The 16482-nt window shown below is 41.6% G+C and overlaps 2 protein-coding genes across 2 annotated transcripts; one reads left to right on the forward strand and one right to left on the reverse strand.

Annotated features, from left to right (window-relative positions):
* Positions 1-1208: 1208 nt before the first annotated feature.
* Positions 1209-4327, forward strand: LOC127300085 (double-stranded RNA-binding protein 8). The gene is made up of 4 exons (XM_051330161.2): positions 1209-1371; positions 1656-1921; positions 2697-2910; positions 3051-4327. Exons 1-4 carry the CDS (start codon positions 1293-1295, stop codon positions 4172-4174), a joined length of 1683 nt encoding a protein of 560 aa, XP_051186121.1. The 5' UTR covers positions 1209-1292; the 3' UTR covers positions 4175-4327.
* A 289-nt stretch (positions 4328-4616) lies between these two features.
* Positions 4617-7104, reverse strand: LOC127300084 (pentatricopeptide repeat-containing protein At3g09040, mitochondrial-like). The gene has a single exon (XM_051330160.1). The coding sequence runs from the start codon at positions 7013-7015 to the stop codon at positions 4772-4774; it is 2244 nt and encodes a 747-aa protein (XP_051186120.1). The 5' UTR covers positions 7016-7104; the 3' UTR covers positions 4617-4771.
* Positions 7105-16482: the final 9378 nt, after the last annotated feature.

Below are 16482 nucleotides of genomic sequence, written 5' to 3' on the forward strand. Positions count from 1 at the left end.
GATTCTCAACCAAAGTTTCATAATATGGCTTTTAAGCTTAATCCCTCGATAATTAGTACAACTTTGAATATCTCCTTTATTCTTGAACATGGGTACTAATATGCTTTCCCCACTCTTCGTGCATCTTGTTTAACCGAAAATATGGTTGAATAGCTTAGTTAGCCATACTATTGCCACATCTCCAAGGCTTATCCACACCTCAATTGGAACATCATCAGGGCCAAGGGCCTTTCCTCCTTTCATCCTTTTAAGGGCCTCAACCTCAAGCTCTTGGATCCTCCACACGAAATGCATATTGGTGTCATCAAAGGAATCATCCGACTTGGGCATAGTGCCCTCGTTCCCATCGTTGAATAAACTATCAAAGTACACCCTCCATCTATTCTTGATCTCCTCACTAAAAGTCGATTAGCCTCATCCTTGATGCATTTAACTTGGTTTAGGTCGCACTTCTTCCTCTCATGAATTTCTGCCATCTTGTTGATATCCTTCTCGCTCTCCTTTGTGCCTAGTCTATCATATAGCTCGCCTCTTGCTCCACTCACAACCCGCCTTGCATTCTTCTTGGCCTCTTTATACTCCACCATGTTACTTGTGCTTCTATCGTGGTGGCAACTCTTGTAGCACTTCTTCTCCTTGATGGCCCGTTGGACATCCGCATTTCACCACCATGTGTCCTTAGCTTCTGGCTTCTTACCCTTTGTCACTCCAAGCACCTCCCTAGCTACCTTCTGAATGCAAAGAGTTGCAATTTTGCTACATTCCTTGAAGCACCTCCCTAGCTAAATAAGATCATGTTATCTAAATCGACTTGCGATTCTGTTGTTACATTTTCTTTTTATCGCCTACACTCGCAGTTGAAACAAAGTACATTTCACTTTTTTCAAGTGTGCCATATTTTTGAAAGGATTGCGGTAGGTGCTACCAAGATTTGTGTTTTTTTTTTAATAAACAATAAGAACCTAAATATACATCCGTGAAGAAACCTTGGTGACTTGGCTGCAAAGTGTCATTGTTTGGCTATTGTAAATTTACACTCTTGCATTCCTGTTTTTTAATACTATTTATCAGCACATAAAAGGGTTTTGATTGTAATTTTACAATTTTTGTTATTATTGGGAAACAATAAAATATTCTCTTTGGGGAACATGGCACCGACGAATATTTTACCTGTCCCCGACGGCTAAAGGCACACACATACCACATCAGCCCACCACCGCTGCACAAGCACAACAAGAGGCCGCACAAAACCCTCGTCTCTCCCTGATTCTCCACAGCGGCGCTCGGTGGACATGGACGGGGCCGGCATGTCGGCGCCGCCGGAGCACGCCAACTCCTCGCCAGCGCCCAACGGCAGCGGCGGCGGGATCAGTAAGAACCCCTCCCCTCTCCCCTCTCCCCTGACCTCTGCCGCCGCCACCCTCCCCCCTCCTCGCTCCCCTTCCCCAACTTCGCTATTTCCGAGACGGCTGTTCCGGATCGAGAATTTACTACAGATATCTTCCCCTTGTGCACCCAGACCTGCTGCTACTGCGTATCTTCTCAGAACTTGCTGCGGAGTATTAGCATAGAACTGTCCCCAAATCCCAATTTTCAAATCCAATAATGTGCCACGACGTCGTTTCCTGAGCTCTGGCACGCTTGATTTGCCGCAGGGGTGGAGAATTGCTACGTCTTCAAGAGCAGGCTGCAGGAGTACGCGCAGAAGGCCGGCCTCATGGCGCCCGAGTACCAGACCCTCAAGGAGGGGCCTTCCCACGAGCCAGTTTTCAGGTCCACGGTGCTCATCAACAACGCCAAGTACGAGTCGCTGCCCGGCTTCTTCAGCCGCAAGGCTGCCGAGCAGTCCGCTGCCGAGGTCGCGCTCATGGAAATCGGCAAGTCTGCTGCGGTGGCCACCAATGCCAGCATCCCTGCAGTCGTAAGTTGTTCATTGGTTTTTTTTTTCTCAAGTCTGGCTTTGCTTATGTGAAATGGCTAGAAAGATTTCTTGTCTGTAACTTGTATGGTCAGAAAAGAATTTTGTGTTCAACATAGAAGCTAGCTAGTAAGGGGATGGGTGACGATCTATGTTCGTCCTATTTGGTGGTTGGGGAGAAGCTGACCACCTTCGTCCGCCTGAATCATGTTGTGAAATCACATCTGTTCTGTTGCCTACAACATTTTCATGTTTTCTTAAATATGAGAGATATGCTTCAAGTTCAGTTGTGATGAAACACCAATTGAATGGGCTGTGTGAATGCTAATATCTTTTGTGTTCCTTTACTTGTTAGTCTTTCAATAGCTTGGCTGTAGTATCTTAAGGTGCAGTGGAGAGCTGTTGTTATTTCACGACTTTGCCAAATTCGACACTAGTGTCGTTGACTCTCATTTGTTTGTGTTTATTTCTGAAGGAAATTGCTCCTATTTATTCAAGCTCCTCATTTTACTAGTGTCTTCCCTAAACGTATTATTAAGTTAGTAATGAAGATGCAGAAAATTCTATTATTTCGGTTCCATGGGGAAGTTTCCCTCATTAGAACAAGATTTTTTTTACCTCACAGTACAAGTGTCAAATTTTGCTACCATGTCTAAAGCCATGCTTTATAGGATTGAGTTTTCCTAGTTCTTAGGAGAATGATTAAATTATGATAACAATCTACTAGTCTCTTTCCTGGATGCTGTGCTTTCTTGACACATCTTCCCATGCTTTCCAGCAAGAAACTGGCCTGTGCAAGAATCTTCTTCAGGAGTATGCTCAGAAGATGAATTACGCTATTCCATCATATATTTGCGTCAAACAAACTTCAGGAGTAGGTTCTTTCATATGCACCGTAGAGATTGGTGGAATACATTACATTGGTGCAACAGCACGTACAAAGAAAGAGGCAGAGATAAAAGCTGCAAGAACTGCTCTTCTTGCCATCCAAGGTATTTTTTCCTGTTCTGTTCGTTTCGAAAGAGGTGTTTTTTCTTGTTCAATCCTAGCTATTCTGCCGAAATTGTACTTCTTTCCTCCTTTCGGTGTTGGGTTGGACATCGAATCATCCGCATGCTATATTTGTTTGCAGGCCAATCAGAGGGTTGTGCAAATGGTAGCACAAAATATATTGTTGTGCCTGGAAAAAGGCAAGGTAAGGAGCCAGAGAAAAGGCCAATTGAAACTCCAAAACCACTCAAGGCCAAAAAAGGTGGTTTCAAGAAGCAACGGAACAAGCAGAAATTCATCAAGAATAATGGCCAAGCAGTTAATGTAGAAAAGAATGAAGAATTGCCTGGAGACAGTCATCAATCTGATGTTCCCATGGAGCCAGCGGAAACAACACAAGATCCGTCCATCGACACTGTAATGCTGCAACCTGATGAAGAAACTATAAGAATGGACCATGAGCCGATGAGTGACACTGCGATTCTGCAACCTGATGTGGAAGCTAGAAAAGTAGAACAGGAGTCACCCAGTGACACTGCAATTCTGCAAGCTCATGAGGAAGCTGGAAGAGTTGAACATGAACCACCCAATGATACTCCAATGTTTCTGCATAATGAGGAAGCTAGAAGTATAAAGCAGGAGCCACTCATTGACACCGCAATGCCTCAACCTCATGTAGAAGATAGAAGTGTGGAACCAGAGCCACCCAGAGATGCTGCAATTCTGCAAGCTAATGAGGAAGCTGGAAGAGTTGAACAGGAGCCACCCAGTGATACTCCAATGGTTCTACATAATGAGGAAGCTAGAAGTATAAAGCAGGAGCCATTCATTGACACTCCAATGCCCCAACCTCATGTAGAAGATAGAAGTGTGGAACCAGAGCCACCCAGAGATGCAGCAGTGGTGCAACCTAATGAGGAACCGAGAAGTGTAAAGCAGGAGCCACTCATTGACGCAGCAATGCCTCAACCTCACGTGGAAGGTAGAAGTGTGGAACCGGAGCCACCCAGAGACGCAGTGATGCAACCTAATGAGGATCCTAGAAGTGTAAAGCAGGAACCACACATTGACACTGCAGTTCCTCTACCTAATGAGGTAGCTAAACCAAGTGTGACTCATGTGTCTCCGAACGACTCCACAATAGAGCAGCAACCTAATGCAGAAGCTAGAAACATAAAGGAGGAGCCACTGAGCAACAAAGCAGTACCACAACATGACGAAGAAACTAGAATTGTAAACCAGGAGCCACTCAGCAATGGTTCATAGCTGCTACCAATTAAGGAACCTAGTGTTTAAGAACAGTGAATCTTTGTCCAAACACAAGGGCCAAACTATGGGAGATATGCCAGATCATTCATCTGCCTTTACGAGCGCAAAATAAATTGTGGTGCTTGAATCAAAATGGTCCTTTCAGTTTTACGTCTTGATCTGTATTAATTCTGAATAGCTGCCTTTGCAATTTAGAGATTTTTGCAAAACAGATGAGAAGTATTTGGGCGGAGCATAGTTAGCCTATGCTTGCCATTAGCTATTAGAAAATTTGTATGCCTGACAATATGATCTTGGATCCATCTATCTTAAGTAGTCCGATCCGATCGTTAATGAATAATCACCATTCGTTATCAGTACATGCTATTCCACCGTTTTGAAATATAAAATCATAGCAACACCTTTTAGGAATTTCCAAGCCAAAGCAAATAGCAGAATATCTGACGTATTTTTAGGTGTATTTGCTCCAGACTTTCAGTAGCAAAATAATCCCTAAAAATATGCCTAGGTTCACGGAGATAGTATCAGTTCTTGCAGCCACATGGCTGTTCTGTTGTTAGTGCTAGCTTAGCAACTCCTATATAAACATTATCCCTAAATCTCAATCCTGCTATACCCTTGCACCTTCCTGACTTGCTTCTCAGCCATTATCCTCCTGGCTTCTTCTGCATAATGCCACTCTCCATCCCCAGCGAAGACGTTGGAAAGCGAAACATAGGCGCCATCATTGCTTGGCACCATTCTGAGGATTTGCTGTGCTGCAAGCACTCCCAGTTCTTTGTTCCCGTGGATGCGGCAACCATTCAGCAGAGACCTCCAAACCGCAGGCCACGGTTGGAAAGGCATTACCTCAATCACGCCTTTGGCCTCGTGGAGGAGCCCTTTCCGCGCCAGGAGATCGACTAGGGTGGCAAAGTTTGCCCTCGTAGGATTCATACCCTGATCTACAGACAGCATCACACTGAATACAAGCTTTCCCTGCTCTATCAGCCCAAAATGGCTGCACGCTGAGACAATGGCAACAAACGTAGCTGGAGTGGGAACCAATTGAGCTCGTGTCATATGTTGGTAGAGGCTGAGGGCTTTGTCGATCAGGCCATGGTTGGCGTAAGCTGTCAGCATGGTGTTGTACAGTATGGCATCACCACTCGATGAAACAGCGGCGAAAGCACTCTTCGCAGCGGCTATGTCACCACACTTTGCGTAGGCATCAACTAGAGCACTTGCCACACAGAAGTGCTTGCTGTGCCCTGTCCTGATAACAAGAGAATGGACGCATCTGCACTTCCTTATTAATGCAGCGTTTGCGCAGGCATTCAGGACTGTAGCCAGGATGAATTCATCAGGTTTGTTCATGCAGTCACTTCTAAACAAGTCGAAAAGGAAAATGACATCATCGTTTAGGTTATTACTGAGGAATGAAGAGACGATGACTCCCCACGACACCAAATCCATCTTGCCAGTGTCTTCAATGACTTTCAGTGCACTCTGAACTGATCCGAAAGCCGCCTTTGCCTTGATCAGTGAAGTCGACACAAACTGCTGTGAAGCGATACCTTGTTTCAGAATACTTGCATGGACTTGTTCATGGTTCTTTGGTTCATGAGGTTCTTGGAGAGCAGACAAAACAGCTGAATAGGTGAACTCATCCGGTCTTTCTCCGAAGCAAACCATATCACGGAAGAGCCTCATTGCATCCTCTGAACAACTGTATAGACCATAACCTGCGATCATCTCGTTCCATGTCACTGTGTTTCTGAAACTGAGGTTACTGAAGAAGCCATGTGCACAATAGAGCAATCCACATCTAGACAGCATGTTGATAACTGCATTTGCTACAAGAACACTGTCAGAGTAGCCATAACGATAGGCAAGCCCAAATATCTGAAGACCAAGTGAGGCATTCTCTTTGGCACCAGCCAGCCTCAGCATGGTAGATAAAGTGACTTCATTGGGCTTACCACCCGATTGTTTCATCTCAGCAAAACAGCCCACAACTGCCCTCTCATCTTCATCATGCGCGAAACCGGATATCACCGTATTCCAAGAAATTGTGTCCTTGTGCCGAATCCTACCAAAAACAGCCATGGCAATGCCCATCAGCCCAGCTCTGAAATACATATCAACAAGCGCATTCATCACCGAGGTATCAGACTCAAACATGTTATGGATGACACTGCCATGCAGCTGCCGCCCAAAATCCAACTCCCCGGCGATCAAACATGCCTTGACAGCTGAAACGTAGGTGAACATGTCAGCTGTTAGCCCGGACTGGTGCATCAGAGACGCCACCATCAGAGCGTCACGCCCAAAACCATTGGATACATAACCATCGAGCATCGCGTTCCAGCAAGTCAAATCTTTGCGCCGTATCTCCACGAACGCGAGCTCCGCAGCAGCTACACGCCCATGTTTTGCATACATGAGGAGCAGCGAGCTTCCTACAAAAGGATCGGCATCCACGCCAACCTTCACCGCGACACCATGGAGCGAAATGCCAAACTGGAGCTTGACGTGGGCCATGGACTGGTCACACGCAGCACGGAGCGCGCTGGCGAGGGCGAACTCGTTGGGGCAGAAGCCGTCCCTGATCATGGAGACAAACAACTGTATTCCCAGTTCTGGCGCGCCGCTGCGTACCGAGCCAGACACCATGGCGGTCCAGGAAACCAGGTTCCTGTGCAGCAATTCATCGAACACCTGGAGCGCGTGCCCGAGGAGCCCGAATTTGGAGTAAGAGATGAGCAGGTGGTTCGTAGTGAAGGTGTCACCGGACATGCCGAGCTTGAGAACCAGGGCGTGGAGGTGCGAGGGTGGCCTGGAGGAGGGTGAGGCCATGGAGAGCGCATTGGCAAGGGCGAGGGGGGCCGGCGACCTCGGGTTTGTGAGGCTGGAATAACCCCTCGCGTGGAAAAATAATGCTGACGCTCTCATGAGTTCATCGTGTGTTCTTTTGTATGGTATAGTATATATACTCCCTTTATTTCGTATTATTACTCTGCGGGTTGGCCAAAATCAAACTTTGTCAAGTTTAACTAATGTTATACAAAAATATATTTTTTATTTAGAAAATAAAAATAATATCATTAGTACCATAATGTAATGTACTATTATATCATTTACATTTGATTATGTACACACTGATATTTTATATTGTATAGTTAGTTGGTCAAAGATTACAAACCTTACCTTTAACAAACCTTATATATGGAATAATATGGAACCAAGGGTTGACACTTTGAAATGTGGATTCACATAATGGGAGCATATGCTCCTATGAGCCAAAGTGCATTTATAATGCACTGATAAATATAAAACATATCTCATTGACTGTATCACTAATCATTTCCACATATTGCTTGTGATTAGTTGGCGTGTAGGTTGTTTGGAGCTGGAGTCGGATGTGCAGAATCTGTTGCACCCTGAAGAACACTGACTTCGACATGACGCTAAATGGAATAATTTACTGAGAATTGCGAGCCTTTTTTAGGCTTAATTTTTTCTGTTTAGTTTTCGTTCTATCTTTGACTGTAATAATTGGCACACAAATTTTGCAGCCTACGATGAGCGTTGACAGAATTCCAGGTTTCTCCGACCTGAATCGCTGTGAAACTTTGTATTTGTTTTGATGACCATTATGTAATGGAATCGGGTGCTCCTTTTAAGAAAAATAAAAACACTATTGCAGTTAGGCGCATTACAATTTCCATGCACTATTTACTTCATGAAATATTTGCTTTATGATAAGACATGGTGTGATGTGATATGGAAAATTCGTTGTATGGTTTTTATTTTATTTTTTGGATTTATATTAAATTTTCAAATAAGTTCTTGATTTTTGTGTGTATGGTCAAAGAATACACTTTGAATAATTAAGTTGATGTCTTAAAAATATTTGTACTTATCATCCTAGATAATCCTTATTTACTACACAAGTTTTTAAAAAATCCTTATTCATTACACATTTAGACGTGTATAGATCGGCTCAAATATTTTTCAAAAGTTTTTGGCTTGCAACTGAATCATCACTGTCTGAAGCATAATTTCGAAAAAAAAAGATTTACAAGAGAACATGATGGCTATGTTTTCACCTGCCAACGTCTCATGAGAACTCAATGAAGTTAGAAACAATGCCATATGTTGATGACACTATATTTGCATATTAACAATCTTTTTAGTGTGTTTATATCTATCGTCGCATCGTGGCAACGCACCGGCATTTTACTAGTTGAGTTAAAGGTTTCGCATTGAAAAGCCCTCCTCATGTACATATAAACAAAATCTTCTTCCAAGCATGCGCCAGAACCGGAATCCTTGCCGGTTCAAAAGAAGCACTAGGCGGAAGCCAAAAAAAAAAGCACATAAATTTGGCTGCAAGATATAGGTTCCAATGTATGTTAAAAAGTGCAACTACTCTCAATTGAACAGAAATATACGTTCAAATATAGGTTAGAGAAAGTGCTACTACCCAAAGTTCGCCCAACTACTGCCTCATACAAAAATATGAGTTCACCAGTTAATAAGAAAATCGATACAACACGATGCCGGGAAATGCATTTCGGGTCAGGTGTATATGAATCCATTATGTGAAAACACAATTCAAAATATCAAATAATATGAACTAAAATTTTCCATGTATATCTAGACATTTTATGTTTGGCACACAAATTTTCGAAAAAATTAACATTTTTTTTATGTCCCATGTAAAAAAGACAAATTTTGATGCCTCTACATAACTATTCACTGAACATTTTTTTTTGTCTTTTTTACACCAGCAACGCGAAATGTTCGTTATCCCCGAAATCTTGCGTGAGAACATAGAATGTCCATATGTACACGTGAAAGTCTATTTCCATTTTTTTGATACTTTTGAGATGTAATATTTATGCATTTTTAATAATAGGTTCATATGCACATATGAGCCAAAACACCACCTCCCACGATTCCACACATCCCAGAAACAATCCGTTCTTCCGCAAAAGTAACCAAAGGTGACACCCTACACACCAACACATCAATGGATGTTTCAGAGTTGCTGCTCCGACTCCACACTGGCCCTAGGGTCGTACCCGCCTAGCCGAGATGACAAAGTTGCAAGGCAACGCCAACCAACACCAGCAGAGACAAAGCACAACCGACGAGGTTGGTGAAGGGGCTCCTCGACGATGCCTCCTATGAGGGGAGAGACATCCGTAGAATGCTGCCATCGCCGACACCGACCGAGGTCGGTGCATTGATTTTACCCCGAGCTCGTAAAACCCAAAATTGTTTCTGCTAGTTCACCTATGTAGCTAAAGGTTGTCCGGTGACTCGTCGCCGTTGCCCACCGACATCTCATGGGTCCATCCAGCCAGAGGCAACATTCAAGACTAGACTTCGGAAGGAATGTGACGGAGAGGCAACACCGACACATGATCCCTTGTAGGATCCGGGGTTTCCCTTGGAGTTACCCGGGTAGAGGAGCGAGGACACCGCCTCGACATTGCCTTCAAGAAGAATGTGTTGTGCAAGGGCGTTGCTGGTGTCTGCCCCGGACAATAAATATATACATCTTTTCGCATGAGACTTTGTCACGGAGCACCCGACGTAGCACAATTCTAGGGTTTACCTGGAGTCATCGGAGGGAGGCGATGTGGGGATCAGGTGGAAAAAATATTTTTTTTTTGTATAGATAGCAGTATGAAAATAATTTCAACCATTGCAAATACAATACAAAATATCCTTGTTTTTATTGCGTAAGTTCATTGTTGTGTAGTTGTTAGTGCACTTGGAGCCCACATTTCTTTCATTTTTCTCCAAACAAAAAAAATCTCGTGAACCTCTCTGTGTTTTGGCAGGAAAATACCCACCACATCAGCCCAAGCAAAGTGACAAAACAATTTCAAATTTGTAACAAATTTGTGCATCCCGAAATTTCTAGTTGGATTTTTTTTTGTCAAAGATAAAGAAAAGTATATTTAGTTTTTAAATTGAACTTTCAGAAACAAAAAAAAAACTTTCTGGTAATTATTCCACTCTTGACTTGTACAATCTCGTCTGGATAAACTAGTTGATACCCCGCGCGTTGCTGCGGAAATTTCAGATGAATTTGTGATAAGCAAAAGATAATGACATGTATAATGCAAATAGAATAGTAGCACCTTCATAGTAAGTTATGCTTGTTGAACATTGACAAAGAAACATTTGGTCGCAGAACTTTTTTTATTTCTCAGTGTTGTGTTCATTACCAAAAATAAAGGTATAAATGTTTTTCCTGCAAATATGTTGAATCCTTCAGTTAGTAGTTGGATATAAGCCTATGGATCCCTACATGAAATGGAGGAGAAGAACGATTTTTGTAATCATGAAATAGGAATGAATAACAGATGAGCTTAAAGAAGCGGCTTCCTGAATTCTGATGCGCTGCTCGGTACTACTACTCATTGCATAGAGGAGCCGAGGAGGTGGCCAGGTGGGTTAGGGATGTGATGTGCGAACTATAAAGCCTATGATTGAATGTATGTTCAGTGCAAACAACTCTATAAATCGATCATGATATACAGAATACTTCGGATAAAAAAAAGATAGAATACTTCCATTAGTACCTGCACAAATAAGTGTCGATTCCTAGGGCACTTAATAAATATCGGCCCGCCAAGTAGAATTGAGCATGACCATCACTATAAGCAACTTCGTTTCCTCTCACGAGGAAGGACTCTTCGGCGCTATACGTCGCCTGCCGTTGTACGCAGGGAGGAAGGACTCGCTCAACAGTAAACACTGCAGCGCCCAGGACACACTGATACGCCTCAAACGTATCTATAATTTCTTATGTTCCATGCTACTTTTATGATGATACTCACATGTTTTATACACACTTTATGTCATTATTATGCATTTTCCGGCACTAACCTATTGACGAGATGCCGAACAGCCAGTTGCTGTTTTCTGCTGTTTTTGGTTTCAGAAATCCTATAAAGAAAATATTCTCGGAATTGGACGAAATCAACGCCCATGGTCTTATTTTTCCACGGAGCTTCCAGAAGACCGAAGAGTATACGAGGTGGGGCGACGAGGCGCCGACACCACAGGGCCGCGCGGCCTGGGTGGGGCCCGCGCCGCCCTATGGTGTGGGGCCCTCGTCAGCCCTCCGACTCTGCCCTTCCGCCTACATATACTCTCCGTCACGAAAACCCTATTACCGAGAGCCACGATACGGAAAACCTTCCAGAGACGCAGCCGCCGCCAATCCCACCTCGGGGGATTCAGGAGATCGCCTCCGGCACCCTGCCGGAGAGGGGAATCATCTCCCAGAGGACTCTTCATCACCATGATCGCCTCCGGATTGATGTGTGAGTAGTTCATCCTTGGACTATGGGTCCATAGCAGTAGCTAGATGGTTGTCTTCTCCTTATTGTGCCATCATGTTAGATCTTTTGAGCTGCCAATCATGATCAAGATCATCTATTTGTAATGCTATATGTTGTGTTTGTTGGGATCCGATGAATATAGAATACTATGTCAAGTTGATTATCAATCTATCATATATGTGTTGTTTATGTTCTTGCATGCTCTCCGTTGCTAGTAGAGGCTCTGGCCAAGTTGATACTTGTAACTCCAAGAGGGAGTATTTATGCTCGATAGTGGGTTCATGCCTCCATTGAATCTGGGACAGTGACAAAAAGTTCTAAGGTTGTGGATGTGCTGTTGCCACTAGGGATAAAACATCGATGCTTTGTCTAAGGATATTTGTGTTGATTACATTACGCACCATACTTAATGCAATTGTCTGTTGTTTGCAACTTAATACTGGAAGGGGTGCGGATGCTAACCCGAAGGTGGAGTTTTTAGGCATAGATGCATGCTGGATAGCGGTCTATGTACTTTGTCGTAATGCCCTGATTAAATCTCATATTAGTCATCATGATATGTATGTGCATTGTTATGCCCTCTCTATTGTCAATTGCCCAACTGTAATTTGTTCACCCAACATGCTATTTCTTATTGTAGAGACACCACTAGTGAACTGTGGACCCCGGTCCATTCTTTTACATCTGAATACAATCTACTGCAATACTTGTTTTTTACTGTTCTTCACAAACAAACATCATCTTCCACACTATACATTTAATCCTTTGTTTACAACAAGCCAGTGAGATTGACAACCTCACTGTTAAGTTGGGGCAAAGTACTTTGATTGTGTTGTGCAGGTTCCACGTTGGCGCCGGAATCCCTGGTGTTGCGCCGCACTACACTCCGCCACCAACAACCTTCACGTGATCCTTGACTCCTACTGGTTCGATAACCTTGGTTTCTTACTGAGGGAAAACTTGCTGCTGTACGCATCACACCTTCCTCTTGGGGTTCCCAACGTACGTGTGCTTCACGCGTATCAAGACTGTTTTCTGGCGCCGTTGCCGGGGACCTGAAGAAAAGTTACACCACAAAGATTTCTAACTCCCACATCAACTGCACGCCAGCAACTGTTTTCTGGCGCCGTTGCCGGGGAGATCAAGACACGCTGCAAGGGGAGTCTCCCACTTCCAATCTCTTTACTTTGTTTTTGTCTTACTTTACTTTATTTTATTTACTGCTTTGTTTGCTTTCTATATCAAAAATACAAAAAAATTAGCTACTTGCATTATTTTATTTACTGTCTTGTTTGCGTTCTCCATATTAAAAACACAAAAAATTAGTTACTTGCATTTATTTTATCTAGTTTGCTTTATTTACTACTGCTAAAATGGGTACTCCTAAGAATACTAAGTTGTGTGACTTCACAAGCACAAATAATAATGATTTCCTATGCACACCTATTGCTCCACCTGCTACTACAGCAGAATTTTATGAAATTAAACCTGCTTTACTGAATCTTGTTATGAGAGAGCAATTTTCTGGTGTTAGTTCTGATGTTGCTGCTGCCCATCTTAATAATTTTGTTGAACTTTGTGAGATGCAAAAGTATAAGGATGTAGATGGTGACATTATAAAATTAAAATTGTTTCCTTTCTCATTAAGAGGAAGAGATAAAGATTGGTTGCTATCTTTGCCTGAAAATAGTATTGATTCATGGACTAAATGTAAGGATGCTTTCATTGGTAGATATCATCCTCCTGCTAAAATTATATCTTTGAGAAGTAGCATAATGAATTTTAAGCAATTGGATAATGAGCATGTTGCCCAAGCATGGGAAAGAATGAAATCTTTGGTAAAGAATTGCCCTACCCATGGACTGACTACTTGGATGATCATCCAAACCTTTTATGCAGGATTGAATTTTTCTTCGCGGAACCTATTGGATTCAGCTGCTGGAGGTACTTTTATGTCCATCACCTTAGACGCCGCAACAAAGCTTCTTGATGATATGATGATCAACTACTCTGAATGGCACACTGAAAGGGCTCCACAAGGTAAGAAGGTAAATTCAGTTGAAGAAACCTCCTCCTTGAGTGATAAGATTGATGCTATTATGTCTATGCTTGTTAATGGTAGATCTAATGTTGATCCTAATAATGTTCCTTTAGCTTCATTGGTTGCTCAAGAAGAGCATGTTGATATGAACTTCATTAAAAATAATAATTTTAACAACAATGCTTATCGGAATAATTTTGGTAACAACTATAGGCCATATCCTTCTAATAATGGCAATGGTTATGGTAATTCTTATGGTAATTCTTACAACAATAATAGGAGTGTACCCCCTGGTCTTGAAGCCATGCTTAAAGAATTTATTAGTACACAAACTGCTTTTAATAAATCTGTTGAAGAAAAGCTTGGTAAAATTGATGTTCTTGCTTCTAAGGTTGATAGTCTTGCTGCTGATGTTGATCTTTTAAAATTGAAAGCTATGCCTAATGAAACTAAAGATATTAAGTCATTTGCTACAGCAAACGCTATCCAAGTTTGAATTAATGAGAATATTAGATTGATGGCTGAATTGCATGCTAGGTGGGAAAGAGAAGAAAAATTTGCTAAAGAGAATAATGTAGCTAAAGTTTGGACTATTACCACCACTAGTAATGTTGATGCTTCACATGTTGCTAGACCTACTACTATCAATGGTAAAATAATTGGTGTTAGCAATGTTTCTACTCCTAATGCAAAGCGTGCAAAACTGCCCGAAACTGCTAAAACTGCTGAAACTACTTGTGATAAAACTGCTGAAATTTTTCAAAATATTGGGGACAATGATCCCATTGTTTTAGATAATAATGGTTTAGATTTTGATGATTGTCATATCTCTGAAGTTATAAAGTTCTTACAAAAACTTGCTAGAAGTCCTAATGCTAGTGCTATAAATTTGGCCTTTACAAAACATATTACAAATGCTCTCATAAAAGCTAGAGAAGAGAAATTAAAACTTTAAACTTCTATTCCTAGGAAGTTAGAAGATGGTTGGGAGCCCATCATTAAGATGAAGGTCAATGATTTTGATTGTAATGCTTTATGTGATCTTGGTGCAACTATTTCTGTTATGCCTAAGAAAATCTATAATATGCTTGACTTGCCACCATTGAAAATTGTTAATTGGATGTTAATCTTGCTGATAATTCTATGAAGAAACCTTTGGGGAGGATTGATAATGTTCATATTACGGTTAACAATAACCTTGTCCCCGTTGATTTTGTTGTCTTGGATATTGAATGCAATGCATCTTGTCCCATTATTTTGGGAAGACCTTTTCTTCGAACTGTTGGTGCTATTATTGATATGAAGGAAGGTAATATTAAGTATCAATTTCCTCTCAAGAAAGGTATGGAACACTTCCCTAGAAAGAGAATGAAGTTACCTTATGATTTTATTATTAGAACAAATTATGATGTTGATGCTTCATCTCTTGATGTTACTTGATTCACACTTTCTGCGCCTAGCTGAAAGGTGTTAAAGAAAAACGCTTATGGGAGACAACATTATTTTACTTCTGCACTTTTGTTTTATATTTGAGTCTTGGAAGTTGTTACTACTGTAGCAACCTCTCCTTATCTTTATTTTATTGCATTGTTGTGCCAAGTAAAGTCTTTGATAGTAGGGTTGATACTAGATTTGGATTACTGCGCAACAACAGATTTATTACTGTCACGAAATTGAGCAGCCCCGTCTGTAGGTAATTCAGAAAAATCTTCCAATTTACGTGCGTGATCCTCAGATATGTACGCAACTTTCGTTCAATTTGAGCTTTTTCATCTGAGCAAGTTAAGTGCCCCAGAAAAATTCGTCTTTACGGACTGTTCTGTTTTGACAGATTCTGCCTTTTATTTCGCATTGCCTGTTTTGCTATGTTTGATGGATTTCTTTGTTCCATTAACTTTCAGTAGCTTTGTGCAATGTCCAGAAGTGTTAAGAATGATTATGTCACCTCTGAATATGTGAATTTTTAATCATGCACTAACCCTCTAATGAGTTTGTTTTGAGTTTGGTGTGGAGGAAGTTTTCAAGGGTCAAAAGAGGAGGATGATACAATATGATCAAGAAGAGTGAAAAGTCTAAGCTTGGAGATGCCCCCGTGGTTCATCCCTACATATTTTAAGAAGACTCAAGCATCTAAGCTTGGGGATGCCCAAGGCATCCCTTCTTCATCGACAACTTATCTGGTCACCTCTAGTGAAACTATATTTTTATTCCGTCACATCTTATGTGCTTTACTTGGAGCGTCTGTATGGATTATCTGTTTTCTATGTTGTCCCGGTATGGATGTCTAAGTTGAGAATAATCAAAAGCGAGAAATCCAATGCGAACCTTCTCCTTAGACCTTTGTACAGGCGGCATAGAGGTACCCCTTTGTGACACTTGGTTGAAACATATGTTATGCAATGATAATCCATGTAAATCCAAGCTAATTAGGACAAGGTGCGAGCACTAATGGTAATCTATGCATGAGGCTTGCAACTTATAGGATGTCTTATGCATAACACATATGAATTATTACTACAGTTGACAAAATTGTTTCTATGTTTTCAAAATAAAAGCTCTAGCACAAAAATAGTAATCCATGCTTCCCTCTGCGAAGGGCCATTCTTCTACTTTATGTTGAGTCAGTTTGCCTACTTCTTTCTATATTAGAAGCAAACACTTGTGTCAACTGTGTGTACTGATTCCTACATATTTGCTTATTTGCATTCATCATATTACTTTGTGTTGACAATTATCCATGAGATATACATGTTGAAGTTGAAAGCGACCGCTGAAACTTATATCTTCCTTTGTGTTGCTTCAAAGCTTTCTACTATGAATCGATTGCTTTATGAGTTAATTCTTATGCAAGTCTTATTGATGCTTGTCTTGAAAGTATTATTCATGAAAAGTCTTTGTTATATGATTCAGTTGTT

Source organism: Lolium perenne, chromosome 5, assembly GCF_019359855.2.
Source record: "Lolium perenne isolate Kyuss_39 chromosome 5, Kyuss_2.0, whole genome shotgun sequence".
Lineage (NCBI taxonomy): Eukaryota > Viridiplantae > Streptophyta > Magnoliopsida > Poales > Poaceae > Lolium > Lolium perenne.

Coding starts and splice junctions, on each gene's coding strand:
- LOC127300085 (XM_051330161.2), top strand. CDS start 1,293: ATGGACGGGGCCGGCATGTCGGCGCCGCCGGAGCACGCCAACTCCTCG. Junction 1,922..2,696: donor ATGCCAGCATCCCTGCAGTC/GTAAGTTGTTCA, acceptor CATGCTTTCCAG/CAAGAAACTGGCCTGTGCAA. Junction 2,911..3,050: donor TGCTCTTCTTGCCATCCAAG/GTATTTTTTCCT, acceptor ATTTGTTTGCAG/GCCAATCAGAGGGTTGTGCA.
- LOC127300084 (XM_051330160.1), bottom strand. CDS start 7,015: ATGGCCTCACCCTCCTCCAGGCCACCCTCGCACCTCCACGCCCTGGTT.